The 26,862-nt window shown below is 43.2% G+C and overlaps 2 protein-coding genes and 1 long non-coding RNA gene across 3 annotated transcripts in view; all 3 read left to right on the top strand.

Moving 5' to 3' along the window:
* The first annotated feature begins 394 nt into the window (after nucleotides 1-394).
* Nucleotides 395-26,862, top strand: part of LOC144597057 (uncharacterized) — an 83,107-nt gene continuing 56,639 nt past the window's right edge. The window contains 2 exon segments of the mRNA XM_078405971.1: nucleotides 395-562; nucleotides 657-884. Coding sequence (XP_078262097.1) covers nucleotides 395-562; nucleotides 657-884 — 396 coding nt within the window.
* LOC144596967 (uncharacterized) lies at nucleotides 8,619-20,642 on the top strand. Its single transcript, XR_013547675.1, has 3 exons — nucleotides 8,619-8,677; nucleotides 15,313-15,378; nucleotides 20,592-20,642. It is a non-coding gene; the product is annotated as an uncharacterized LOC144596967 (long non-coding RNA).
* Nucleotides 20,655-26,306, top strand: LOC144596861 (kinesin-like protein KIF25). Its single transcript, XM_078405727.1, has 4 exons — nucleotides 20,655-20,705; nucleotides 24,814-24,952; nucleotides 25,932-26,035; nucleotides 26,254-26,306. The coding sequence occupies exons 1-4, from the start codon at nucleotides 20,655-20,657 to the stop codon at nucleotides 26,263-26,265; spliced, it is 306 nt and encodes a 101-aa protein (XP_078261853.1). The 3' UTR covers nucleotides 26,266-26,306.

Here is a 26,862-nt window from a genome sequence, read left to right on the forward strand (position 1 = left end):
CCCCTCCCGGTTACAATGGAAACCCTACGAGGACGGGCCCAACGGGCACACTTGTGCTAGTTTATACTAGAATTAGAGCACACAAAAATAGCTGCCTACAGTCATTATGTCCATGCACTATCCCAGAGTGGAACATCCTTCCCGACACCACAAGATATGCACCAACCTTGTCATTCTTCAAGTCACAACTCGACCACTTGGACATGGATCATCTCACCAAACTTGCCCACATAAAAATCTAAATAACCTTTTTACAACCGGTAACCACGCGAGGGAAACCTGCACGAGATAGCCCATCTGTTGTGCAGTAGAAAACAGAAACAGAAAGAGATTAGGCATCTGTGGAGGAGTTGGCATGAGGCGACTGGATAGCAAACAAAATAAAGTGTTCCAAATGTCTCTCGTGTATCAGACGATAATAACCAATAGCAATCCCACAGCCGAGGGGAGCGGGAGTGGAGCTGAAGCGAAGCTCAGCCACCAGGCGCACGCCCGCGCGGCTTCCAGGCTACGTAGCCTGAGACGTGAACTCTCTCTCTACGGGTGCTTCCCGACCCCCTGGGTATCCCCAGCTATCGCTGGTCTTATTAAAATCAACAAAAGCTCTGTAAGTAATAGGAAACATCCGCGTTCAACATACGTGCCACCATTTCCAGCCGGTGCGTCGAGCCCCGCGGTCAGCACATTGGCGGCGGTTGGCGCCGCGCTCCCGCTCCCGCTCCCGTCCTCGCACCGGCCAATCAGAGCGGCGGTCGGGGGCGCTGGCGAGTCGCGCGTGCACCTCTCCGGCAGGTTGCGCAGGGCCGCGCGGCTGGATGGAGCTCGTGGCGAGCTCGCGGCAGCTGCTGTCTCAACGGCTGCGGCAGCTCGAGCGGAGCGAGCGTGTGAGTGAGGGCCCAATTGCGCCGGCGAGCAATGGCAACACCGAGTTTCTTTCGTATTCACTTGTAACCCCAGCCTCTGTAATTATCACATTCTGACTAGTAACCACAGCTTTTGACCGCTAATTTTCACCTTTTACCTACAAATCCCCAGCCTGTGACCAGTAATTTTCACCTGTCTAGTAATCCCCAGCCTTCGATCAGTAATCTTCACTTTTTGACTAACAATCCCCCATTTTTAACCAGTAAACCCTCACCTGTTGACTGGTAAACCTCAGCCTTTGACCAGTAATTTTCACCTTCTGACTAGTGATCCTAGCCCATGACCAGTATTTGTTACCTTCAGACGAGTAATGCCCAGCATTTGACCAGTAAATCCTCACCTGACTGGTAATTCTCAGCCTTTGACTAATAATCCTAGCCTTTGAGCAGTAATAGTTCATTTTTGATTATTAAACCCCAGCCTTTGACCAGGAAATCCTCTTTTTTCTGGTATTTTTTTTAGTAATCCCCTGCATTTTCCCTTCTTTTGTCGACATAATTCCCCTGCCTCGCCTGAGCAAACATTTTAGAACATTGAACAGTACAGCACATGGCCAGACCCCACAATATCGGTGCCAAACATAACACTAAGCCCCATTCTTATCCACCTGCACATGAATCTATACACATCCATTCCCTGCATATCCATGTGCCTATCCAAAATATCTTAAATGACACTATCATATCTACATCCACCACCACTTCCGGCAGCACATTCCAGACATTCACCAACCTCTGTGTAAACTAACCTTGCACATCTCCTTTCAACTCTGCCCCTCTTACCTGAAAGCTAAGTCCACTAGTATTTGATTTTTCTCTGCTAAGGAAAGGGTTCTGACACTTTACCCTATCTGTCTCATCGTTTTATATACTTCTATCAGGTCTTCTACACCTTCCTGTGTTCCAGAGAAAATAATAGACAATAGGTGCAGGAGTAGGGCATTTGGCCCTTCGAGCCAGCACCGCCATTCACGGTGATCATGGCTGATCATCCACACTCAGTACCCTGTTCCTGCCTTCTCCCCATATCCCTTTAAGAGCTCTATCTAACTCTCTTGAAAGCAACCAGGGAATTGGCCTGAGACAGAGAGTGCCACAGCTTCACTTTCTGAGTGAAAAAGGCTTTCCTCATCTCTGTTCTAAATGGCCTACCCCTTATTCTTAAACTGTGGCCCCTGGTTCGGGACTCCCCCAATATCGGGAACATGTTTCCTGCCTCTAGAATGTCCAATCCCTTAATAATCTTATGTTTCAATAAGATCCCCTCTCATCCTAAATTCCAGAGAATACAAGCCCAGTCGCTCCAGTCTTTCAACATACGACAGTCCCGCCATTCCGGGAATTAACCTTGTGAACCTATGCTGCACTTCTTCAATAGCAAGAATATCCTTCCTCTCTGTCCCAATGTCCTTCCTCTCTGCCTATAGCTAATACCCCCAAATTCAGGTATCATTCTAGTAACCCTCTTCTGCACACTTTCCAAAGACTCCACATACTTCCTGTAATGGGATAACAAGAACTGGTGGGCAGGTGGCACGGTGGCGCAGCGATAGAGTTGTTGCCTTACAAAGCCAGAATCCCAGGTTCGATCCTGACTATGGGTGCTGTCTGTACAGAGTTTGGACGTTCTCCCCATGACCTGTATAGGTTTTCTCCGGGTGCTCCGGTCTCCTCCCATACTCCAAAGATGTACGTTTATAAGTTAATTGGCTTTGGTAAAAATTGTAAATTGTCCCTAGTTATTGTGTGTAGGGTAGTGTTAGTGTGAGAGATCTCTGGTCATGCAGATTCAGTGGGCCAAAGGGACTGTTTCCATGCTGTATCTAAACTAAACTAAACTAAACTGCACACAATACTCCAATTACAGCTGTATCACGACTTCCTGACTTGTATTTAATGCCCCCGAGCCATAAAAGCAAGCATACCATGTGCTTCTTTACCACTCTTGCCATTTTATGAGAGTAATGGACATGGACCCCAAGATCCCTTGACTAGTAATCCCAATCTTTTTTGGTATTGGATTATCACTGTTACATGTAAGTGAAGTTGGTGCAATATTTGCCTGCACAGTCGTGAGGTTCTAAGGTGTTGAATGAGGCCAATGTGGGAATCACAGAGCTTTCTGTATGTAGGACAGGAGGTCACTGAGTAGGTGGGTGGGTGGGTAATTTGTCAGATGGTGTGCTTTTTCCATCATTTACACTGGGCTATGTTCTCCCAATGCATGGATTTGAGGTATTTGTGCTACTTTGAGCCATTCTGCACAGGGGATTCCCAGGAGTCTGTGGGGATGTAATACTTTCTCAAGAGCGCTTTCTAAAGAGCTCTTTAAAAAGAGCGGCAATAGGGCACTGTTAATCAGTCTGTAAAGGTCGGGAAGTTGGAGAGAGGACGACCGTTGGCTGAAAGTAAGTACCTGCTAATAGTGGGAGGAACGGCAGTTTAAAAAGAGTGCCAAAAGGGCACTGTTAATCAGTCTGTAAAGGTCGGGAAGTTGGAGAGAGGACCACCGTTGGCTGAAAGTAAGGGAGTGGCAATTACAGTGTAATAAGTCAGTTAGAAGAGAATACGTGGATTGGTTGATCATTTAAGTGAGAAGTCTGGTAAATTAGACAATCAGGCAATTTAATTGGTGATATAAGCAAGACTTGCAAAAGGGTGCAGCCCTGTTCGGGTGCCGCCCGGTGAGAAAAGTGCCGCCCGGTGAGAAAAGTGCCGCCCGGTGAGAAAAGTGCCGCCCGGTGAGAAAAGTGCCGCCCAGTGAGAAAAGTGCCAGTCTTTGGCGAGGAGGCTGAGGTGAGGAGGTTACAATTGTTTTAAGCCTGAACTGTTTATAGACACAAAGTAATGGCGGAAAAGTTGGTGCAGTGTGTTTCCTGCAGGATGTGGGAAGATAGGGACGTCGCTGGAGCTTCTGGGAGCTACACCTGCAAGAACTGTGTCCAGGTGCAGCTCCTGAATGGACGTGTGGTGGAGTTGGAGAGGCAGTTGGATGACCTCAGGGCCATCCGGGAATGCGAGAGTTTCCTCGACAGGACCTATTGTGAGGCTGTCACGCCAAGGGACCAGGTCGAGCGAAGGTGGGAGACTGTTTCAGGGGGGAGTGGACGTGGACTACAGGAGACCCCAGTGGCTGTGCCTATTGCAAATAGGTATACCCTCTTGGGAACTGTCGGGGCAGAAGACGTTTCCAGTCCGAGTGGCGGACCTGTTGGCAGGGATACTCGACAGGGGAGACCGAAGTCAGGAAGAGCCGTAGTGGTGGGTGACTCCATCGTCCGAGGGACGGACAGAAGATTCTGTGGCAGCAGGACGGACTTGAGGATGGTCTGTTGCCTCCCTGGTGCCAGGGTTCAGCACATCACGGACCGGCTTCAGAAAATCCTAGTGAGGGAAGGCGATCAACCTGAACTCGTTGTGCACGTGGGCACGAATGACTTCGGGCGGAAGAGGAAGGAGGTGCTACAGCGGGAGTTTAGAGAGTTAGGAAAAAGACTGAGAAGTAGGACGTCGAAGGTGGTTATCTCTGGACTGCTACCGTACCTCGTGCTGGTGAGGCCAGGAACAGAGAGATAGAGGATATGAATTTATGGCTGAGGGGCTGGTGCAGAGAGCAGGGATTTAGATTTCTGGACCACTGGGATCTCTTCTGGGCTAGGGGTGACTTGTGCAAAAGGGACGGGTTACATCTTAACAGCAGGGGGACAAACATTCTGGCAGGCAGGTTTGCTAGTGCGACACCTGTGGCTTTAAACTAAGTAGTGGGGGGGAGGGGTTAACAAATTGTGAATATGAAGATGAGGTTAAAAGGAATACAGGAGATATTGCAGAAGACTCTCGGAAGAATGGGAACAGAAGTTCTAGAGGGGAAAAGAGATTAAGGGCAGGGCCATTTGTGACCGATGTGAGAGGGGAGGTAAATACAGAAGTTAAAGTGTTGTACTTAAATGCGCGTAGTATAAAAAATAAAGTGGATGAGCTTGAGGCTCAGTTAGTCATGGGCAAGTATGATGTTGTAGGGATCACTGAGACATGGCTACAAGAGGACCAGGGCTGGGAACTGAATATTCAGGGGTACACAACGTATAGAAAAGACAGACAGGTGGGCAGAGGGGGTGGGGTTGCTCTGCTGGTAAGGAATGATATTCATTCCCTTGCAAGGGGTGACATAGAATCAGGAGATGTTGAATCAGTATGGATAGAAATGAGGAATTGTAAGGGTAAAAAGATCCTAATGGGAGTTATCTATAGGCCCCCAAACAGTAGCCTCGACATAGGGTGCAAGTTGAATCAGCAGATAAAATTGGCGTGTCACAAGTGTAATGCTACGGTGGTTATGGGAGATTTCAACATGCAGGTAGACTGGGAAAATCAGGTTGGAAATGGACCCCAGGAAAGGGAGTTTGTGGAGTGCCTTCGAGATGGATTCTTAGAACAGCTTGTACTGGAGCCTACCAGGGAGAAGGCAATTCTGGATTTAGTGTTGTGTAATGATCCTGATCTGATAAGAGGTAAAAGAGCCATTAGGAGGCAGTGATCACAACATGATAAGTTTTACTCTGCAAATGGAAAGGCAGAAGGGAAAATCGGAAGTGTCAGTATTATAGTATAGCAAAGGGGATTACAGAGGCATGAGGCAGGAGCTGGCCAAAATTGACTGGAAGGAGGCCCTAGCAGGGAAGACGGTAGAACAGCAATGGCAGGTATTCCTGGGAATAATGCAGAGGTTGCAGGATCAATTTATCCCAAAGAGGCGGAAAGACTCTAAGGGGAGTAAGAGACACCTGTGGCTGACAAGGGAAGTCAAGGACAGCATAAAAATTAAGGAGAGGAAGTATAACATAGCAAAGAAGAGTGGGAAGACAGAGGATTGGGACTCTTTTAAAGAGCAACAAAAGTTAACTAAAAAGGCAATACGGGGAGAAAAGATGAGGTACGAGGGTAAACTAGCCAATAATATAAAGGAGGATAGCAAAAGTTTTTTTAGGTACGTGAAGAGGAAAAATATAGTCAAGGCAAATGTGGGTCCCTTGAAGACAGAAGCAGGGGAATTTATTATGGGGAACAAAGAAATGGCAGACGAGTTAAACCGATACTTTGGATCTGTCTTCACTGAAGAAGATGCACACAATCTCCCAAATGTTCTAGGGGCTGGAGAACCTAGGGTGATGGAGGAACTGAAGGAAATCCACATTAGGCAGGAAATGGTTTTGGGTAGACTGATGGGACTGAAGGCTGATAAATCCCCAGGGCTTGATGGTCTGCATCCCAGGGTACTTAAGGAGGTGGCTCTAGAAATAGTGGAAGCATTGGAGATCATTTTTCAATGTTCTATAGATTCAGGATCAGTTCCTGTGGATTGGAGGATAGCAAATGTTATCCCACTTTTTAAGAAAGGAGGGAGAGATGCTGGGGAAGATGGTGGTGGGGAAGATGCTGGAGTCAATTATAAAAGACGAAATTGCTGAGCATTTGGATAGAAGTAACAGGATCATTCCGAGTCAGCATGGATTTACGAAGGGGAAATCATGCTTGACAAATCTACTGGAATTTTTTGAGGATGTAACTAGGAAAATTGACAGGGGAGAGTCAGTGGATGTGGTGTACCTCGACTTTCAGAAAGCCTTCGACAAGGTCCCACATAGGAGATTAGTGGGCAAAATTAGAGCACATGGTATTGGGGGTAGGGTACTGACATGGATAGAAAATTGGTTGACAGACAGAAAGCAAAGAGTGGGGATAAATGGGTCCCTTTCGGAATGGCAGGCAGTGACCAGTGGGGTACCGCAATGTTCGGTGCTGGGACCCCAGCTATTTACGATATACATTAATGACTTAGATGAAGGGATTAAAAGTACCATTAGCAAATTTGCAGATGATACTAAGCTGGGGGGTAGTGTGAATTGTGAGGAAGATGCAATAAGGCTGCAGGGTGACTTGGACAGGTTGTGTGAGTGGGCGGATGCATGGCAGATGCAGTTTAATATAGATAAGTGTGAGGTTATTCACTTTGGAAGTAAGAATAGAAAGGCAGATTATTATCTGAATGGTGTCAAGTTAGGAAGAGGGGATGTTCAACGAGATCTGGGTGTCCTAGTGCATCAGTCACTGAAAGGAAGCATGCAGGTACAGCAGGCAGTGAAGAAAGCCAATGGAATGTTGGCCTTCATAACAAGAGGAGTTGAGTATAGGAGCAAAGAGGTCCTTCTACAGTTGTACAGTTGGCCCTGGTGAGACCGCACCTGGAGTACTATGTGCAGTTTTGGTCTCCAAATTTGAGGAAGGATATTCTTGCTATTGAGGGCGTGCAGCGTAGGTTCACTAGGTTAATTCCCGGAATGGCGGGACTGTCGTTTGTTGAAAGGCTGGAGTAATTAGGCTTGTATACACTGGAATTTAGAAGGATGAGGGGGGATCTTATTGAAACATATAAGATAATTAGGGGATTGGACACATTAGAGGCAGGAAACATGTTCCCAATGTTGGGGGAGTCCAGAACAAGGGGCCACAGTTTAAGAATAAGGGGTAGGCCATTTAGAACGGAGATGAGGAAGAACTTTTTCAGTCAGAGAGTGGTGAAGGTGTGGAATTCTCTGCCTCAGAAGGCAGTGGAGGCCAATTCGTTGGATGCTTTCAAGAGAGAGCTGGACAGAGCTCTTAAGGATAGCGGAGTGAGGGGGTATGGGGAGAAGGCAGGAACGGGGTACTGATTGAGAGTGATCAGCCATGATCGCATTGAATGGCGGTGCTGGCTCGAAGGGCTGAATGGCCTACTCCTGCACCTATTGTCTATTGTCTATTGAGCATATCTTTGAATCTTTTCCTCTTTCCACCTGGTGATTCCTCGCCATGACAAAGCTTGATGGATTGTCTGTTTCAGGAGGCTAGCATGGTGCATGCAAACTATGGCCTGTCCTGCAGTGCTAAGTGAGTGCAAACAACTCTGGGATTGCAAAGATTCATGACCATCTGGGAGACACAGTGGCACAATGCTTAACATTCTGGCTCTTCTGGACAATATTGCTGTCCATCTGGGATTCTCTCAGTGCTCTAATTTCATCCCACATACCAAAGACGTGATTGTTGATGTGTTAATTGACTACTGTACACTTACCTTAGTGCAGGTAAGTGGCAGGAGAATCATGTGGGAATGCATGATAAAAATACAGGATTTGTGTAGACAGGTGCTTGTTGATCGGTTCATTCCTGTGAAGGAATTCCAGTTCCATTTACCCACATAAAATGAAACATCCCCGCAGCATCCACCCTGCTACTGTCGTGGTTACCGGTGTTCAAAATGAAGCAGATGACACGGAGAATTCTTCAAGAAGTTAAAAGCCTTTATTTGCAAACAACGGCTGGAACAATCAGGATGTCAACCATCTGACTGCCCACTTAGTACACCGGGCAGCCTATTTTTATAGGATTATTCTAAACCTTATCTCCTTTGCATTACCTCATACCCACACTCCCTTTCTCCCACACTCCCTTTCTTCAGTCCTTCATTGCTTTGTAGTACCTGTTTGTCCCGCCACCATTAAATCCCATTTAGTGATATATCCTTATCTCAATACTCACATCCCTTCATATTTCGCCTCCCTTATTTCCTGCTAGTCCATCCCTCACATCCATCCATCACCCCAAGGCCTATGTTTTTCCTTATCTCTTCTCTTGCCACCATTAAATCCTACTCATTGATGAATGTCCGCATCCCTTCGGATTCTGCTACCCTTATCATCAAGGCTAAAGCAAAGGTACAAGCTGCAAAGGAGTGTTATACAAAGGAGTGTTATGTTACAGAGATGTGTCAAGTACGGAATGTCTAGAGCGCCTTAATTAGTTACAAAGAGGCGCCTAATGTCTAAGCAGTTACAAACCTTAAACAACAATGTATAAAATAATGCCGTAACAATGTCTAATGTATAAAATACTAGCAAATAATATCATGCATAAAATAATATTCTCCCATACTACTTGGAGTCATGAAACTAAAAAAAACTGTAGATACTGAATTAAAACAGAAAATGCTGGGAACACTCAGCACTCTGTGGAAAGTGAAACAAGTTTTGATTTGTACAGGTGTCAGAGGTTATGGGGAGAAGGCAGGAGAATGGGGTTAGGAGGGAGAGATAGAACATGATTGAATGGCAGAGTTGATGGGCCAAATGGCGTAATTCCACTCCTATTCCTTATGACATGACAAGATGACTGTTTCTCTTTATACACATACTAGGTGGTCTGGTTAGTGTCTTGTGCAAACTTGTGTGATTATCGACCCAGCCTGCTCAATATTTCCTTATCCCCTTAATTAGTAAGCCATTCAATATAAATATGTGTCTCTAATACAGATATCAAAACTGTATAGCAGTACTCCAGGTGTGATCTCACCAGCTCCATGTGTTTTCCTACTACTGTACTTTCAGCAATTGCCCTTTGAATTACTTGCTGCTGCATGCTGACTTTGTGTTTTATGTATAGTAACCAGATTCCTCTGCTCCACAGTATTCTGCAGACTCGCCAGTTGAATATTACACTGCTTTCCAGTTCTCCTTCACTTGGACAACCTCATGCTTCCCTACTCCACTTATCAATTAGTTATCTATTTGCTTAACCTTTGCAGACTCTTTGAAGGCTTCTTATAATTTGTGTGCCTACAACATGTCATATCAGAAAATTTGGCTATGTCATTTTTATTGACCATCACATCGAGACTCCAATACTGATCCCTGGGGCATATCAGTAGTTACAGCTTGCCAACTGAAAATGGCTCATTTATTTGAACTCATTCGTTATGGTCGGTTGGCTAACCTTGATGAGAGCTAATATATTTCCCTCAATGCTGCAAGTTCTACCCTCAAGGATGTGATAGTTGGAGAGAGGGCAAAGGAGATTCATCAGTATGTTACCTGGATTGGAGGATATTAGTTATCCAGAAAGATTAGATAATCTACTCTTGTTTTCTCTGTAAGAAGGAAACTGAAGGATGAGCTGATAGAAGTATCTAATATAAAAAGATCCTTAATTATAAAAAGAATTACTCTGTTTAAGAAGTATTTAGAAAGACATTTAAATAGGCTAAAAATAAAAGGATGCAGACCTTATGCAGGAAAATGGGACTCGTATAAAAGGGCAAAATGTTGGTATAGACGTGATAGGCCAAAGGGCCAGTTCCTGTGTTTTACCTTGTGATGATCTTCTGCTTTGCAGCTGACTACTGTCACATTAGCCTGTAACTCTTAATGGTAATACTGCATGAATGCTTGCACCACACATGTGCGTAATGTCCATCAATAAATAATTGGATATGCACTACCAGGGCTGTGGAGTTGGAGCAATTTTGATGCTGCTGGATTCGGAATAGGTAAAAAAGTCCCGACTCCAACTCCGACCTCAACATAAATTTCAGAGACTACGTAAATCGGGCAAAAAAAACACTTTTTAAACATACCGCACACTTTATTTCCCCCGAGAGAATGATAAATCACATCAGTGCTGCCATCTGGCGGGCGGCAGAACGATGAGAAACAAAATGTAAACAAACGCCATCACCAGCTGATTTCCCTCCACCTGCTACTGAGTGAACATGTCTGAATAATTTCTGAATTCAAAAGGTAAATGGGGAAATATATAAATGAATACAGATTACGAATCTTCATGATATACTGCAAAATAAATCGTCAGTGATAATTAATTCCTTCTCAACAGCAGTAAACACTAGTCTTGGCAAAGCGTCAACGAATTTGGTAATTTTTCATCAATACAAACCATAATTTCTACTTTCAGTGGGATGCTTGACACAATATTCTAGGTCAAAAGGTTAGCAAGAGGCTGGGTAATAAAAGAAAAAAAAGGTTAGGGCTCATATAGGTAAAAGTATAGTAAACACCGGCTAACCTAAACTAACGGAGGGCTGCGTCCCCTTGACCCCACTAATCCCTTAAAACAAGTTTCATCAAATTATTTAATTATTACCAATGAATAGAGACTACTAAAGTGAGTTAGTAAAGCATGTCAGTGAAAGAGTTTAGAACTGAAAGTGTTAAGGAACAGCTCATGCAGGAAATATGTGGAAACAAGATAATGCTGTGAGTAACTGAAATTGCGTTTTAATGCATGACAAAAGAAACATTCAGGATGTTGGGACTAAAAAAAGATAAGACGCCTGATTGCTAAGTCAAACTACTTTGAAAGACAAGTCTGATCCAGACAAGATAAGAACTGGTGCCAGGAAAGATAAGATCTAATGGAGGGATATATATAGGAAAAAAACTGCAGATGTTGGTTAAAATCAAAGGTAGACTCAAAATATTGGAGTAACTCAGCGGGTCAGGTGGCATCTCGGGAGAGAAGGAATGGGTGACGTTTGGGTCGAGACCCTTCAGACCGATGTCAGGGGAGGGGGCGGGACAAAGATAGGATGTAGTAGGAGACAGGAAGACTAGTGGGAGAACTGGGAAGGGGGAGGGGAAAGAGGGACAGAGGAACTATCTAAAGTTAGAGAAGTCAATGTTCATACTGCTGAGGTGTAAACTACCCAAGCGAAATATGAGATGCTGTTCCACCAATTTGTGCTGGGCCTCACTATGACAATGGAGGAGGCCCAGGACATAGTGGAGTGATATGCTGAGGAATGTGCTAAGGAATGTACTGACTGTGTGATTAACTGCCTGCAAAATCAGGTATAAATGTACTGTTTGTGCTCAATACTATTGTGTGTGACCACGAGGGGCAACGAGTATGTAGCTCTCCCACTCCTGCATGCGTAATAAAGAGGAATTGGTACATGATCTGGTTCCCTGCCGAGAGCCTTTGAGAAGACAACACCAGGTAAAGAATTCTGTGAATTGAACAGGTCAGACTACGTGTGGTATGTGTAAATTGGAATAGATTTTTGTGAATTGAGCAGGTCAGACTACTCGGGGTCTGTGTAAATTGGTACAGATTTTTTGTGAATTGAACAGGTCAGACTACTCGGGGGGGTCTGTGTAAATTGGTAAGAGTATTCTGTGAATAAAATAGTAACTCGGACATTAGGAGCAAAGGACACCAAGGCACATCATGACAGCATTTATCTCCAGAACTTAGTGGAAGAAATTTTGAAAGATTTTGAAATTAAGAAAAAACAGATTCTATGCATCATCACTGATAATGCTTCAAATATGCTGAGCAGAATAGAAAAGATTAATAAAGTTGAAGAAGAAAAAGTCACTACTTAAAGGGAGATCTCTGATGCAGATTCTGAAACTGAAATAGCAGAAATAGAACAGAATAATGAAACTTTCGATGATATTGTTGAGGAGGCATCTCAGCTCTGTCTAATCTAACATATGTGTTGTAACATGTGATCATAATAGGTTTTAATCTATTATTTGAAAGGGAGAAGGGAAAATCGGAAGTATCAGTATTACAGTATAGCAAAGGGGATTATAGAGGCATGAGGGAGGAGCTGGCCAGATTTGACTGGAAGGAGACCCTAGGAGGGAAGACTGGAACAGCAATGGCAGGTATTCCTGGGAATAATGCAGAAGGTGCAGGATCAATTCATCCCAAAGATTCTAAGGAGAGTAAGAGGCACCCGTGGCTGACAAGGGAAGTCAAGGACAGCATAAAAATAAAAGAAAAGTATAACATAGCAAAGAAGAGTGGGAAGCTAGAGGATTGGGACTCTTTTAAAGAGCGACAAGATAACTAAAAAGGCAATACAGGGAGAAAAGATGAGGTACGAAGGTAAGCTAGCCAAAAATATAAAGGAGGATAGTAAAAGCTTCGTTAGGTACGTGAAGAGAAAAAATAGTTAAGGCAAATGTGGGTCCCTTGAAGACAGAAGCAGGTGAATTTATTATGGGGAACAAGGAAATGGCAGACGGGTTGAACTGGTACTTTGGATCTGTCTTCACTAAGGAAGATACAAACAATCTCCCAGATGTTCTAGTGGCCAGAGATCCTAGGGCGATGGAGGAACTGAAGGAAATTCACATTAGGCAGGAAATTGTGTTGGGTAGATTAATGGGACTGAAGGCTGATAAATCCCCAGGGCCTGATGGTCTGCATCCCAGGGTACTTAAGGAGATGGCTCGAGAAATCGTGGACGCATTGGTGATCATTTTCCAATGTTCTATAGATTCAGGATCAGTTCCTGTGGCTTGGAGGGTAGCTAATGTTATCCCACTTTTTAAGAAAGGAGAGAGAGAGAGAGAGAAAACAGGAAATTATAGACCAGTTGGTCTGACATCGGTGGTGGGGAAGATGCTGGAGTCAATTATAAAAGACGAAATTGCAGAGCATTTGGATAGCAGTAACAGGATCCAAACTTGAGGAAGGATATTCTTGCTATTGAGGGCGTGCAGCGTAGGTTCACTAGGTTAATTCCCTGAATGGCTGGACTGTCGTATGTTGAAAGAATGGAGCCACTAGGCTTGTATACGCTGGAATGTAGAAGGGTGAGAGGGTATCTTATTGAAACATATAAGATTATTAAGGGACTGGACACGTTAGAGGCAGGAAACATGTTCCCAATGTTGGTGGAGTCCAGAACCAGGGGTCACAGTTTAAGAATAAGGGGTAGGCCATTTAGAACGGAGATGAAGAAAAACTTTTTCAGTCAGAGAGTTGTAAATCTGTGGAATTCTCTGCCTCAGAAGGCAGTAGAGGCCAATTCTCTGGATGCTTTCAAGAGAGAGCGAGATAGTGCTCTTAAAGATAGCGGAGTCAGGGTATGGGGAGAAGGCAGGAACAGGGTACTGATTGTGAATGATCAGCCATGATCACATTGAATGGCGGTGCTGGCTTGAAGGGCCAAATGACCTACTCCTGCACCTATTGTCTATTGAGCTGTACATACATTGCAACTAGCAATAAGAGATGGATTGAAAGAACGCCATGCAGCTACTCTGATAGGTAAGGGGAGGCAAGTAGCCACAGCAGCCAGGACCTCTAAAATTAATGCTATCCTTCAGATACGTGCAGGAAAGGGAGCTATTTTGGACCAAGCAACTCGCTGGGGCAGCACATATATGATGGTTAAGCGTTTGCTTGACCTAAAACCCTTTCTAGAAGACATTGATAATTCCAAGGTCTGACTGACTGAAAGTCAATAGAGGGAGGTATCACAATTAAAAGCTCTGCTTGCTCACCTTTATGCAGTCACCAAAAATCTGCAAGCAGAGGATTTAATTCCTGGTACATTACTATGGGAGTGAAAAAAAATAATATTTCACCTATCCAAAGGTGGAGGATTAATTGCTGAAGGAATTGTATCGTCAATGAAGAAAAGAGTGTCTGCTACTTGAAAATCAGATCTTGTTAACTGCTGTCTACGTAGATCCAATGAACTATCTTGTTGAGCAAAGATCAAATTGCTAAAGCAAAAGAGGGCCTCTGTGATATTGTAGTTCGGATAAAAGGGCTACTACCTGAAAAGTCAGAAGAACCACAAAATGAAGATCATGGGAGTACCAAATTGTCATCCTCTTCAAATGATGAAGAGTCAGATTTTGCAAAATATTTAGATAAAATTGGACAGTCGAGAGCAAAGCGTTCCCGTTTAAACGTGCGAATGCGAAGGCAGCCTTTTGATGTTAAACTAATGGAATTTAAGCAAGATTTTCTTGGTGGTTTAAAAGTAGAAAAATATGATCGCTCATCTAAACTTACAGTACAAGAAGTCATCCCTGCCTATCCAGAAATAGTCAAATTTGCTGCTATGATAGTAATAGCCATGCCACCCACTCAGGTCAGCGTGGAGAGGCTGTTCTCCACACTGAAAATAATTAAATCTGATTTAAGGGCTTCAATGAAAGAGGATCTGGCAGAAGCAATTCTGTTCCGAAGGACAAGTTATGATAAATTTTAGGTGTGTACTTTTGTAGCAAACTTAACTACCTATGCATTTAGTTTTAATTTCTACTAGACCAAGTACGCCTGTTGGGTCCAAATCTCTTCTGCAGGCCTCTCCTGGGGAACACTCCTCCAACTGACGAAGTCCGTTGCAGAGCGGGGAGTGTCTCCTGGGGCCGTGGGTGGGTGAGGGGGACAGGTAATCTCGACCCCGTGCCGCCAGCACTGCAGCATTACCTAGGGATCGGGGTCAGAATCGGAGCCACAAGAAATCAAGGAATCGGAGTCGGATGTTTTGGGTATCGACTCCACAGTCCTGTGTACAACTACAAAATGCAAACATCTGGATTTTGTTCTGATGATAGGTCTTCAACCTGAGACAGTAACTGTTTCTCTTAACATAGATGCTGCTTGACCTACCAAGTGTGCCCAGTATTTTCTATTTTTACTGAAAGTGCTGAAATCCAAAACATTTTGCTTTTGAATTTTTTAAAAATCCATGTTGGGTGAGCAGTGAGTTTCAAATGTCCTGATATGTTTTCTGTAATTTCAGAGCAAAGAAGAAAGGATTGTTCAACTAGAAACTGAAAATGCTCTGCTTCACCTTAAACTGGCAAAAGTAATGCTTTCTTTAATATCTATATACTAAAACTCTTGTTTGTTTGCTTGTACCTGAACTATAGCCAAAACGGTACACGATAGCGTGACAATTTTAGGCCCACCTTACTCACCGTTGTCCTGTGGTCCTATGGAAGAAGTTTCATTGAAATCGGTGTTATATTTTTAAAGTTATTCACATTTTAATGTTTAAAAAAACACGCATGCGCAGTTGGGGCTCCGTTGATCTGGTACTTACATAAGATGGCCGCTGCATCCGCGCATGCGCAGAACAAACGCGTCTGTGCCTGCGCAATTGGGGCCAGTTGAGCAGGGCTCGGCCGCCTGTCTCTTGAGGGCGGGAGAGGCCTGGTTCCAGGGAAAGCAGCCGGAGCCTGGGCCTGGACGTGACTGGGTAACCACGAGAATGAGGTGGGCCAAGGGGAAAGGCGGCAGCAGCAGCAGTGGCGGTGAGGCCGGGCGTCGGTGGCCGAGGCCTGGGCCTGCCTTCAGCTCCCCCGTCCCCTGGCTGGCTCAGCGCGTTCCCCACACCGCCCAGAGTCCAGCGGCTCAGCAACAGTGGGAGAGCCACCGCCGTCCACCACTGAACATCCCCGCACCGGGATGGGATAGGAATCAGCCCCCCTCTCCCGCTCCACCAATGGCTTCCGCCCGGGGCGGGTGGCTACGGCAATCCCGCGGGTTGCTCCCGGGACGGAGGGGTGGGGAGGGAGGGAGGGGGTGGAGGAGGGGGGAGGGGAAGGAGGGAGATGAAGGGGAGGGGTGTGGGGAGTAGAGAGTGCTGCACCAATGCAGGAGAGGCAACCCAGGAGGGTGGTGGGGAGGAGAGGGTGCTGCACCAATGCAGGAGTGGTTTGGGCCCAACGGGTCCACTTCGTCTAGTAAAGTAATAAAAAAGGATTTTCAAACAGGTTGCCTTCCTCCTGTGGGGAGACAAGCAGCCTTTGAATGGCTGAAATATTCTCCAGAGAGCATTGTGTATAAGAGTGTGCTCATTAATGAGAAGAGAGCATTGCATGTTGCACCCAGAAATTTCTCATTCTCAAGATTGAAATCTCGCTAATGCAATGATTATTGCAATATTATGCGTCACACAGACATAAATTGGTTGCATGAAAAGTAACTGGATAATTTGCTAGTAACAATGAAAGGGCATAGCAATTGCAAATTTCCCTGGTGTGGAACAAATAAAGGAATATATTATTATTATAGATAATAGTTAACATTTCTTTGTGTTAATCATAAACTAGTACCCATTTAAAATATGATTTCAGTCAAATGTCTGTTTTATTTACAGTAACTTGCAAAGCATGTATTTGTGTGCATGCAAAAGCGAGTTCGGTATCTCGATAAATGCAAGGAATCATGGGATTTGTCAAAGGTCATTCGGGATAAACAAAGTGTGTTATCTTGTCTTGTTAATACTGCACAACCGCCACTGTTGGGCTATAAACGTGCAGTCCCTCATGCATGCAGTTGCAGGTTTAAAATTTAGTGTTTACAAGCAACAATTTAAAGATTTACTATCAGCTAGTGTTGCTCGTGTACTTAGTGGCTAATGTACACTGAAACAAAGCTTGATAAATGATTAAATGAAATGAAAGAAATTAAGAGTTGTATGAGCTTCTCTACATTTACTGATTGAGTTCTGGATTTTAGTTCATATCAAATCTGGTTGAACATAAAGTTGAACTTCTGATCAAAATGATCTGTAAGTGCAACAACATCTCATTTACATCTCAAATTTTTCCGCAAAACACATGCCTCGCCGCTCGCCTCACCCCACTGCTCGCCTTACCTCTGGCCTCGCCTCGTCGTTAGCCTGGTCTCGCCGCTGGTCTCGCCTCGCCGCTGGCCCGGCTTCGCCACTAGCCTCACCTCGCCTCGCCTCTCGCCGCTGGCCCGGCCTCGTCTCACCTCTCGCCGCTCTCTCGGCCTTGCCGCTCGCCTCGTCGGTGGCCTAGCCTCGCTGCGGAGTGTGAGGCCCGTTGATGTTGAGAGGGAATGGGGGGGTTGGGGTGCGAGGGATGGGGCAGTGGAGTGGGAGGAGGGAGTGGGGGTCGGGGGGGTGGAGGAAGGGAGGGGGATAGTGGGGGTGGGAGTGGGGAGGAGGGGTGGGGGAGTGGATTTGGGGGGAAAGGGGTGAGGGGAGGGGTGGGGGGAGTAGGGTTGGGGGGTCATGGACCGTTGTGATTTGCTGTTGAAGACCACTGGAGCAAGTATGTCTTCAATTAAATTAGGTATGTGCAGTTTTTAAAATGAAACTCTTCATAACTTAGTCATACATTTTATGACCATTGTTCTTTTATTCAATACCAAGAGAATTGGAATGTGTAAGGAAAAAGCAAAATAGAAAAAACAAAACAAAAGTATTTCTGTTCAATAAACTTTCTATAATAGTAGAATATACTCATGATAGGCCTGACATTGTACATGTAGTCCAAGAACTACAGACTGTTGAAAATAATAGTCGTTTTTCACACGTGAATGTAGCACAATGCGTATGCGCATTTGGCGTGCATACTTTTTTTTTTGCAGAAAAGTTGCATTACGCACCATATTATGAATTTTAATGTAAACTTCTGAATTTTTTACATCAAAATTCCGAATTTGTAAAATCAAATGTTGGGAGGTCTGGTAAAGTGTTTCTCAGGATGTTAAACCACTTTAGACAACCTATGGCCCGTTCATAGAAACATAGAAAATAGGTGCAGGAGGAGGCCATCCGGCCCCTCGAGCCAGCACCGCCATTCATTGTGATCATGGCTGATCGTCCCCAATCAATAACCCGTGCCTGCCTTCTCCCCATATCTCTTGATTCCACTAGCCCTTAGAGCTCTATCTAACTCTCTCTTAAATTCATCCAGTGATTTGGCCTCCACTGCCCTCTGTGGCAGAGAATTCCACAAATTCACAACTCTCTGGGTGCAAAAGTTCCTTCTCACCTCAGTTTTAAATGGCCTCCCCTTTATTCTAAGACTGTGGCCCCTGGTTCTGGACTCTCCCAAGATTGGGAACATTTTTCCTGCATCTAGCTTGTCCAGTCCTTTTATAATTTTATATGTTTCTATATCCCCTCTCATCCTTCTAAACTCCAGTGAATACAAGCCTAGTCTTTTCAATCTTTCCTCATATGACTGTCCCGCCATCCCAGGGATCAATCTCGTGAACCTACGCTGCACTGCCTCAATTACAAGAATGACCTTCCTCAAATTAGGAGACCAAAACTGTACACAATACTCCAGATGTGGTCTTACCAGGGCACTATACAACTGCAGAAGAACCTCTTTACTCCTGAACTGAAATCCTCTCGTTATGAAGGCCAACATGCCTTCTTCAGCTTTCTTCACCGCCAGCTGTACCTGCACGCCAACGTTCAGTGACTGGTGTACAAGGACACCCAAGTCTCGCTGCACCTCCCCCTTACCTAACCTAACACCATTGAGATAATAATCTGCCTCCTTGATTTTGCTGCCAAAGTGGATAACCTCACATTTATCTATATTATACTGCATCTGCCACGCATCTGCCCATTCACTCAACCTGTCCAGGTCACCGTGCAACCTCCTAACAGCCTCTTCACAGTTCACACCGCCACTCAGCTTTGTGTCATCCACAAGCTTGCTAGCGTTGCTTCTAATTCCTTCTTCCAAATCATTTATATACATGGTAAACAGTTGAGGCCCCAACACCGAGCCTTGTGACACTCCACTCGCCACTGCCTGCCATTCTGAAAAGGACCCGTTTACTCCTACTCTTTGCTTCCTGTCTGCCAACTAATTTTCTATCCATGTCAACACCCTACCCCCAATACCATGTGCTCTAATTTTACTCACCAATTTCCCGTGTTGGACCTTATCAAAGGCGTTCTGAAAGTCTAGATACACTACATCCACTGGCTCCCCTTCATCCATTTTACTTGTCACATCCTCAAAAAAACATGAATGCGGACATTGGCAACCTTCTTGGTTTTGTGTTCTTTTGTGTTCTTTTCTCTGGTCATTTGCTGATAACCACCGCTGAGAGGGGGAATCTCGAAATAGGCTTGGCGAAACATCAAACCTTCATGAATGGGAAATCCTCTATCTGCCATTATGCAATCCCCAGGATCAACTAAGTTCAAAAATCCACTCTTCCTAACAATGTGTGTATCAGATGATTGCCCACCCCAAGCTTTTGATAAGAATGTGATCATGCCGTGTGGGGCAATTCCAACCAATAGTTTCACAGTGTTGTGTTTCTTGTAGTCGGACCATGTCAAAGCCTGCAACTGTAGATGCCGTGGTCGTTCTATAAATATCTCTGTGCAGTCGAGAATGCATCTCAGTGCTGGGCATTTATTTATTATCTGTTTCAGCTGTGAGGACCTTATCAAATCGCGATCTGTAAGCATGTCTATTACAAATCTGTAAGCATGTCCATTACAAGTTACAATGCAAAAGAAAATGGTGCAAGTATATTGAACTAATTTATACAATCACAAGATTATAACAAAATTAGAATGTCAAATACTGATTAAAATTATCCAATGTAATGGGAATCAGAAGAGACATAATTAGTCAGGAGACTCGTGACTAAGTTTCGTACTACACAACTTTACTTAGATATTTACATGCAGAACTCATTCAGAAGTCAACAAACGTGAATACAGCCCGTGGCCAAGGACTAGTATAGTAAGTGAAAACCCCACAAATACTTTTCATGTCTATCGGTAGTTATAGAAATCATACATTTCATTTCATTCTCCCCCTCCAAAACAAAAACAATAAAAAATGGTTGTTATTAATCGTCACGATTTCACTCACTCACCGAAGCAGACCAGCAAGCGACCAAGGAAAAGCCAAATTAAACCATTAAAACCATCGTAGTTTTGTACAAATTACCATAAATACACCTAGTTCATATTTTTGAAAACGGTATTTTCTTACCTGGAAGAAGCAAAACTGGAAAATATGAAACGCAGGTCTGAATACGCACAGCATATTTATCCCGAATGACCCGTTTCCTGGGCATGCGCAGTTGTAATACCGAACTCTCTTATTGATAATCACTTGAAAAACAGACTACCCCATATTACAATTTGTAATATTTTTTATGATATCAATTGTATTGAGCAATTTGTACCGTTGGGTAATGTGCAATGAAAGGAGCAAATGTAAATTGAATAAATTCTACGTATATACTGACCATGCAACTGTTAATCTATTTACATAGTGTCGTGGCTCAGTAAAAGACAGTAGAGAAGAAGCGAAGTGTTTACACAGGCAGTTAGAGGAAATGCAGAGAATTCAGAAAAATGCTAGCAGTCAACTGTTTGCAGCAGTGAAGGTAAAGGCTGTTCTGCTTTGGTAATTTACTTGTCATTTTTCAACCTGATCTGATGGGTTCATACTTTGTACATTATTGGACATCATATTTCTTATTTTTAATGGGGAATTATTGGCACCAGTGATCATAAAATAATTGCACATATGAGGTATAAGTTTGCAAATTCAAGGAAAATTTACAATAAAAGTACAAGTGGCTAAAACATGGTGCATATACTGGAGCAAATCAGTTCCAGTATGTAGGAGCCATTTATGCTTAATTTAGTTAATTTAGTCACTGTCATTGTAATCTCGGGCTGCTATGAGTAGCTTTGAAACGGATCCTGGCAAGCTGAAAGAAAAGGTTGACAAAGAGATGCGTCTTTAAGGTATCGTACAGGGGACAGTGTTTATGTCCGGATGATCTTTTTAAGGCGGAAAATGCAGTTATCTCTTTCTGTCAAAGACAAGAATATAAGGAAGAGCTATCAGCATTACAAGCTGGTGAACATGGAGCTAAAATAAATAGTAACTTATACAGGCTTAATCCGATACTAGATAAAGGACTTCTGAGACTGGGTGGTCGCCTAAATAAACTAGCGATGCCTGAAGAAGCTAAGCATCCTATTATTCTCTCGAAGGACTTTCATATTTCAACATTGCTGTTACGACATATTCATGAACAGATCGGACATGGAGGAAAAAATCACATGTTGTTGAAGTTTTGTAAAAAGATACTGGAGATCGTGCCAGACGTTAAAGGTTTTCTGCGTACTGTACGACTTCAGACTAAGACCAATAACCAAGATATGTCTGCTTCTAGAAGGTGAAGGAGAAGATTGAAGAATCGCCAAAGAAGTTTGAATGCCAACATATAATGCATATTACTTTTGTTTTTGATAAATATTAGGCGTTTATAGCTCCTTTTAATCTATTGGTAATTGCTTCGTCATATACGCAGAACAATTAGGGGCCGGTGTGTAAGAGCCATTTACGCTTAATTTAGTTACTGTCATTGTATTATGGCTATGTTTAATATTTCTAGTTTCTGTCTTTTTTGCATGTTTGTGGGTGTGATTTGATACGTAATGGGGAGTGTCTACATTGGAGGAGGCTAGCGTAGCAACAGAGATTGTGGGTCAGTTTAGTCTCAGAGGATGGAGAGAACACGTTTTTTTACCACCCTCACGTCTGCCACACTCGCGCCAGCTACACTCACAAGGACCACACGGTAACGACTACACGATTTTTACTGTATTGTTTGAAGAAGAAACAGTTGATAAGAACGAAAAGTTATGAATTACTCTTTTGATTTGTGCTACTGTAATAAAGACCAATTAATCAAGAAACAGCGTTTGGAAGATTCGTTTTTGTTATCTCAGAGTGCGGTGTGTGTGTCAGCTATACCTCCATTCCATCCCCGAGCAGTAATGGCTATCGAAATTGGACTTTGAGAAGGTATATGAACCATGAGTTTAATTACTTCTACTGAAGGCAGCAGACTTTTCTTTCATAGCTGAGGAATAGAATATAGAAGCAGATAAATTATACTAGAATTATATACCACACTGAGGCCACAACTTTAGTGATGAGTACAATTCTGGTCATTATGTTACAGGAAATATAAGATTGGAACAGAGAGGGTATTTGTAAGTACATTAAGAGCAAGCACATATGGCTGTGATCTTCAGGGCTATGCTGGGAAAATGGGTTTGGGAGTTCATTATAATGAGCAGAAACAATGGGCTGAATAACTTAGTTTTGTCTTGCAAATATCCCCTGATTCATTCAGAATTAATATTTTTAATGGCCAGTATAAAGCTTGGTTCATTGATACCCATTCACAATACTTGTTCCAAAATACAATACATAAATGGTTCATCCGCACTGTTCCATTTCTACAATGTGTGCTCATAACACAAAAAATGTTTTTGTTCTTAAATTGTAAAGCTGTAAGGTTCAACTAAATGCACCAAAGCTATAAATCTAACTTAAGTGGTATCGACAACTACTTACTTTGACATCACCAATGGAGAATTGTGCTGAGCCGCTGAGGCCTGTGAATAGCATGCCTAATCGGCCTTACTGCATGGTTAAGGACTACTTTGGAATTATTGAACGGACACAGACATCTTACTCAGGATTCAGTCCTCTCTCCTCCCATTCTCCTGTGACCCTACTTTTCCCTTTTTCCCCAATATCCTTCTCCACTCCTTCCTTCCCCCACTTCCTTTGCCCCACTTCGCCCATCTGCAGAGCCACTCCTCCACCCACCTTCCTTGTCTCCACTCTTCTTTCATCCCCCTCTCTTCCCTCCTTTTTCTCCTTTCCCCAACTGTTGATTTTCTCTCCTGCCCTTTCTCCTCCTCTTCTTTCTTCTCCCTCTTGGCTTTCCTCCTTCCTCACTCTTTTTGCTTTTTCGCTCCCCCCACCTCCTTTCTTCCTTACTTCATTCCCCCCCCCCTCTTTCTCCCCTCTTATTTGGGAACATGAAGCATTAGCTCTGTTTCTCTATCCACAGATGCTGCCTGGCCTGTTGAGTATTTACAGCTATTTACAGCTATATACAATATACATTAATGACTTGGATGAAGGGATTAAAAGTACCATTAGCAAATTTGCAGATGATACAAAGCTGGGTGGTAGTGTGAACTGTGAGGAAGATGCTATGAGGTTGCAGGGTGACTTGGACAGGTTGTGTGAGTGGGTGGATGCATGGCAGATGCAGTTTAATGTGGATAAGTGTGAAGTTATCCACTTTGGTGGGAAGAATAGGAAGGCAGAGTATTATCTGAATGGTGCAAGTTAGGAAAAAGGGACGTACAACGAGATCTGGGTGTCCTAGTGCATCAGTCACTGAAAGGAAGCATGCAGGTACAGCAGGCAGTGAAGAAAGCCAATGGAATGTTGGCCTTCATAACAAGAGGAGAAGGAGCAGAGAGGTCCTTCTGCAGTTGTACAGGGCCCTAGTAAGGCCGCACCTGGAGTACTGTGTGCAGTTTTGGTCTCCAAATTTGAGGAAGGATATTCTTGCTATTGAGGGCGTGCAGCGTATGTTTACTAGGTTAATTCCAGGAATGGCGGGACTGTCATATGTTGAAAGACTGGAGCGACTAGGCTTGTATACACTGGAATTTAGAAGGATGAGAGGAGATCTTATCGAAACGTATAAGATTATTAAGGAGTTGGACACGTTAGAGGCAGGAAATATGTTCCCAATGTTGGGGGAGTCCAGAACAAGGGGCCACAGTTTAAGAATAAGGGGTAGGCCATTTAGAACTGAGATGGAGAAAAACCTTTTTCAGTCGGAGAGTTGTGAATCTGTGGAATTCTCTGCCTCAGAAGGCAGTGGAGGCCAATTCTCTGAATGCATTCAAGAGAGAGCTCGATAAAGCTCTTAAGGTTAACGGAGTCAGGGGGTATGGGGAGAAGGCAGGAACAGGGTACTGATTGAGAATGATCAGCCATGATCACATTGAATGGCGGTGCTGGCTCGAAGGGCCGAATGGCCTCCTCCTGCACCTATTGTCTTTTGTCTATTTCCATCATCATGTATTTGTATTCTATATATGTGGTTGAATGTTGTGTCTCTCAAAATGAAATGTAATGTTTTGCACATCATGTTGCCTTGTCAACCTGTATTGAAGCTGTCTGAAGAAGGGTCCCAACATGTTGTCTGTCCATTTCTCCCCACAGTTGCTATCTGATCTGCAGAATGCCTCCAGCCTTATGTTTTTTTGCTTAAGGTTGCAGCACCTGCATTTTCTTGAGTCTGCATTGAAGCATTTAATGATTTAATGATTTTCTCCTACCCTCCTACCTAGACACACTATTTCACATTTATCTGTATTGTAATTAATTTGCAATTTAGACACCAGTTTTGTGCTTGTTACATTTTCATTTTGTTAGAACCCTTCTCAGGGATCATCGCTTTAGTGTTAATATGTAATTAGTACATCTCTTCTACAGAATTGAACCTTCTTCAGAAATGGCTTACATAGAACCTTTTAGAATCTTTGTTTTATATTTTTGATTTTGATACATGATTCTCTCACCATATGTGTTATAATAGCAATGATTTTTGTGTTTTGAAGTTATGATTGCTGGCTTTGTTTCATCTTCCTACACAGATGATGAAGCAAGAGCTAAAATCTCTGCATTCACTATCTAAAGATTTATCTGCGAAGATTCAGGAGAAATACAAAACATCTTTGAAGGAAGTTTTATCTTTCATCGAGAAGCAACATATAAACAACACTGATGTGAATCGTAAGCATCAAATCTACAAGCATCAAATCTACAAGAATTATGTTTTGAAAAAGTTTTCCTCTCAAAAGATATTTTTCAAATTCTCAAGCTACTCCTATCCCTTATGGCCGCATGTCATTGGGCAAACTAAAAATATGCCATATCCATGTATCTGTGTAAATGTCCTTTAAATGTTACCTACCTCAACAGCTTGTTCTGTCAGCTCGTCCCATGTACACACCACGCTGAGTGAAAAGATTGCCTCTTTTAAACCTTTTTCCTCTCAGTTTAAACCTATGCCCTCCAGTACTGGACTCCTTATCCTGGGAAAATATTGTAACAATTCACCTTTTCTTTTCTTTTTGTCATTTTGTATATCTCTATAAACACCCCCTTGTCAAAGGGCTCGCTGAAGACAACGTTCACCGCCCTGCCTATCTCTTGGTGACCTCAAAATTAATTCCATCAAATTTGTGAGACAACACCATGCTGACTAACTCTAATCAGTCCACGCATATCCAAATGCTGGTAGGTCTTGTGCCCAGGAATCCCCTCCAGTAACTTTCCACTTTCCTTGACTTGTCTTTGCAGCCCTTCGTAAATAAACATGCAACTTTAGCTACCCTCCAGTCTTCCAATGCCTACCCTTTTTCTAAAAATGAAGCTAATATCTGCCAGGTCCCAGCAATTTCTTCCCTAGCTTCCAACAATGTCAGGATACATTTTAGGTTTAGATTTATTATTGTCAAGCATTCCCAAGGTTCAGGGGAAAAGAAAATTGCTCATTGTTTATGAACATGATTATTTTTTTCCTGCATGCCACTCCCCACCGAGGTTTGCCCAGAATTATTGTGCTTCGTACTGGAGTGTAATAGTTATTCATGGAAAATGCTCAATCAGAGTTAATGGGTGGTGTAGAATGGGGTGAAGTTGGGGATCAGAGGCAAAGTCTGTAAAGAAAATCACTAAGAATAAAATAGTTCCTTCTCTGTGAATACAGAACTCCAGCAACAAGTCCTTCAACTTGAAAAATCTCTTCAGGAAGTTAATGGTAGATATGATGGGGAAAAGCATAAAAGGAAGTTGCTTCACAATGCCCTAATTGTAAGTACTATTCTGTATATTCTGGAAGATCCATTTTTAATACTAAACCTAAAATGTATTTACAATCTTACAACAATAATTCCATTGATTTTTTTTAAATTCTAACACATTGCATAAAATTATCTGATGATGATTTGTTAATCAAATAAAGGCCATTGATTTTATAAAAATAAAATATATCGATTTCCATTTTGCATTGGAATTTCGGATATTTCCAGATATTCTCGTAGATGCAACCGACTACGGACTATGTATTCCAACTCTATGGCTGTAAAGATAATATTCTAGTGAGTCATTCATTGATCTTTCCTTTTTTTATAAGACTGACTATTGCATTTTGATATTCTTTACACATGAACCCACAAATTTCTTTGTATCTTTACTGTTCTTAACTTTTCACTATTTGAACGATACTGAATCTTTCCTTTATGGGCCAAAATGAATGAACCCTGTTGAAATCCAATTGTCACGGTTTTTGTCCGCTCAATAAATTTGTCACAGCTGTATTTTTATGCTGCTAACTTTGTATCACTGACTGATTTTAACTAATCTGTCTTTTTGTCCTCGTGCATTCTTTCTTGGACTTTTTCTCTTAACACATGGTGAGGCAGAACAGGATGGAGGAAGGGTGCATGAGACAGATTCACCTCATCAACTATTACCTTTGTCCATATCCGCAAAAGAATAGATGTTTCAACAGAATCATCACTGCTGTTGGGTATTAACCAGGTCCAACTCTGCAGTCTGTGCAATGTCAATCCTAGAAAATTTAATTCCATAATTTATCAAGAAATGCAGTGACTTTCTAACTAAGACTGCTTTGGCTG

The sequence above is a fragment of the Rhinoraja longicauda genome, chromosome 9, assembly GCF_053455715.1.
Source record: "Rhinoraja longicauda isolate Sanriku21f chromosome 9, sRhiLon1.1, whole genome shotgun sequence".
NCBI lineage: Eukaryota > Metazoa > Chordata > Chondrichthyes > Rajiformes > Arhynchobatidae > Rhinoraja > Rhinoraja longicauda.

Excerpts from the sequence above, each read along its gene's own strand:
- LOC144596861 (XM_078405727.1), top strand. The coding sequence starts at position 20,655 with ATGCAGAGAATTCAGAAAAATGCTAGCAGTCAACTGTTTGCAGCAGTG. Across the intron at positions 20,706-24,813 it reads AACTGTTTGCAGCAGTGAAG|ATGATGAAGCAAGAGCTAAA; the intron begins GTAAAGGCTGTT and ends CTTCCTACACAG. Across the intron at positions 24,953-25,931 it reads AAACAACACTGATGTGAATC|AACTCCAGCAACAAGTCCTT; the intron begins GTAAGCATCAAA and ends CTGTGAATACAG.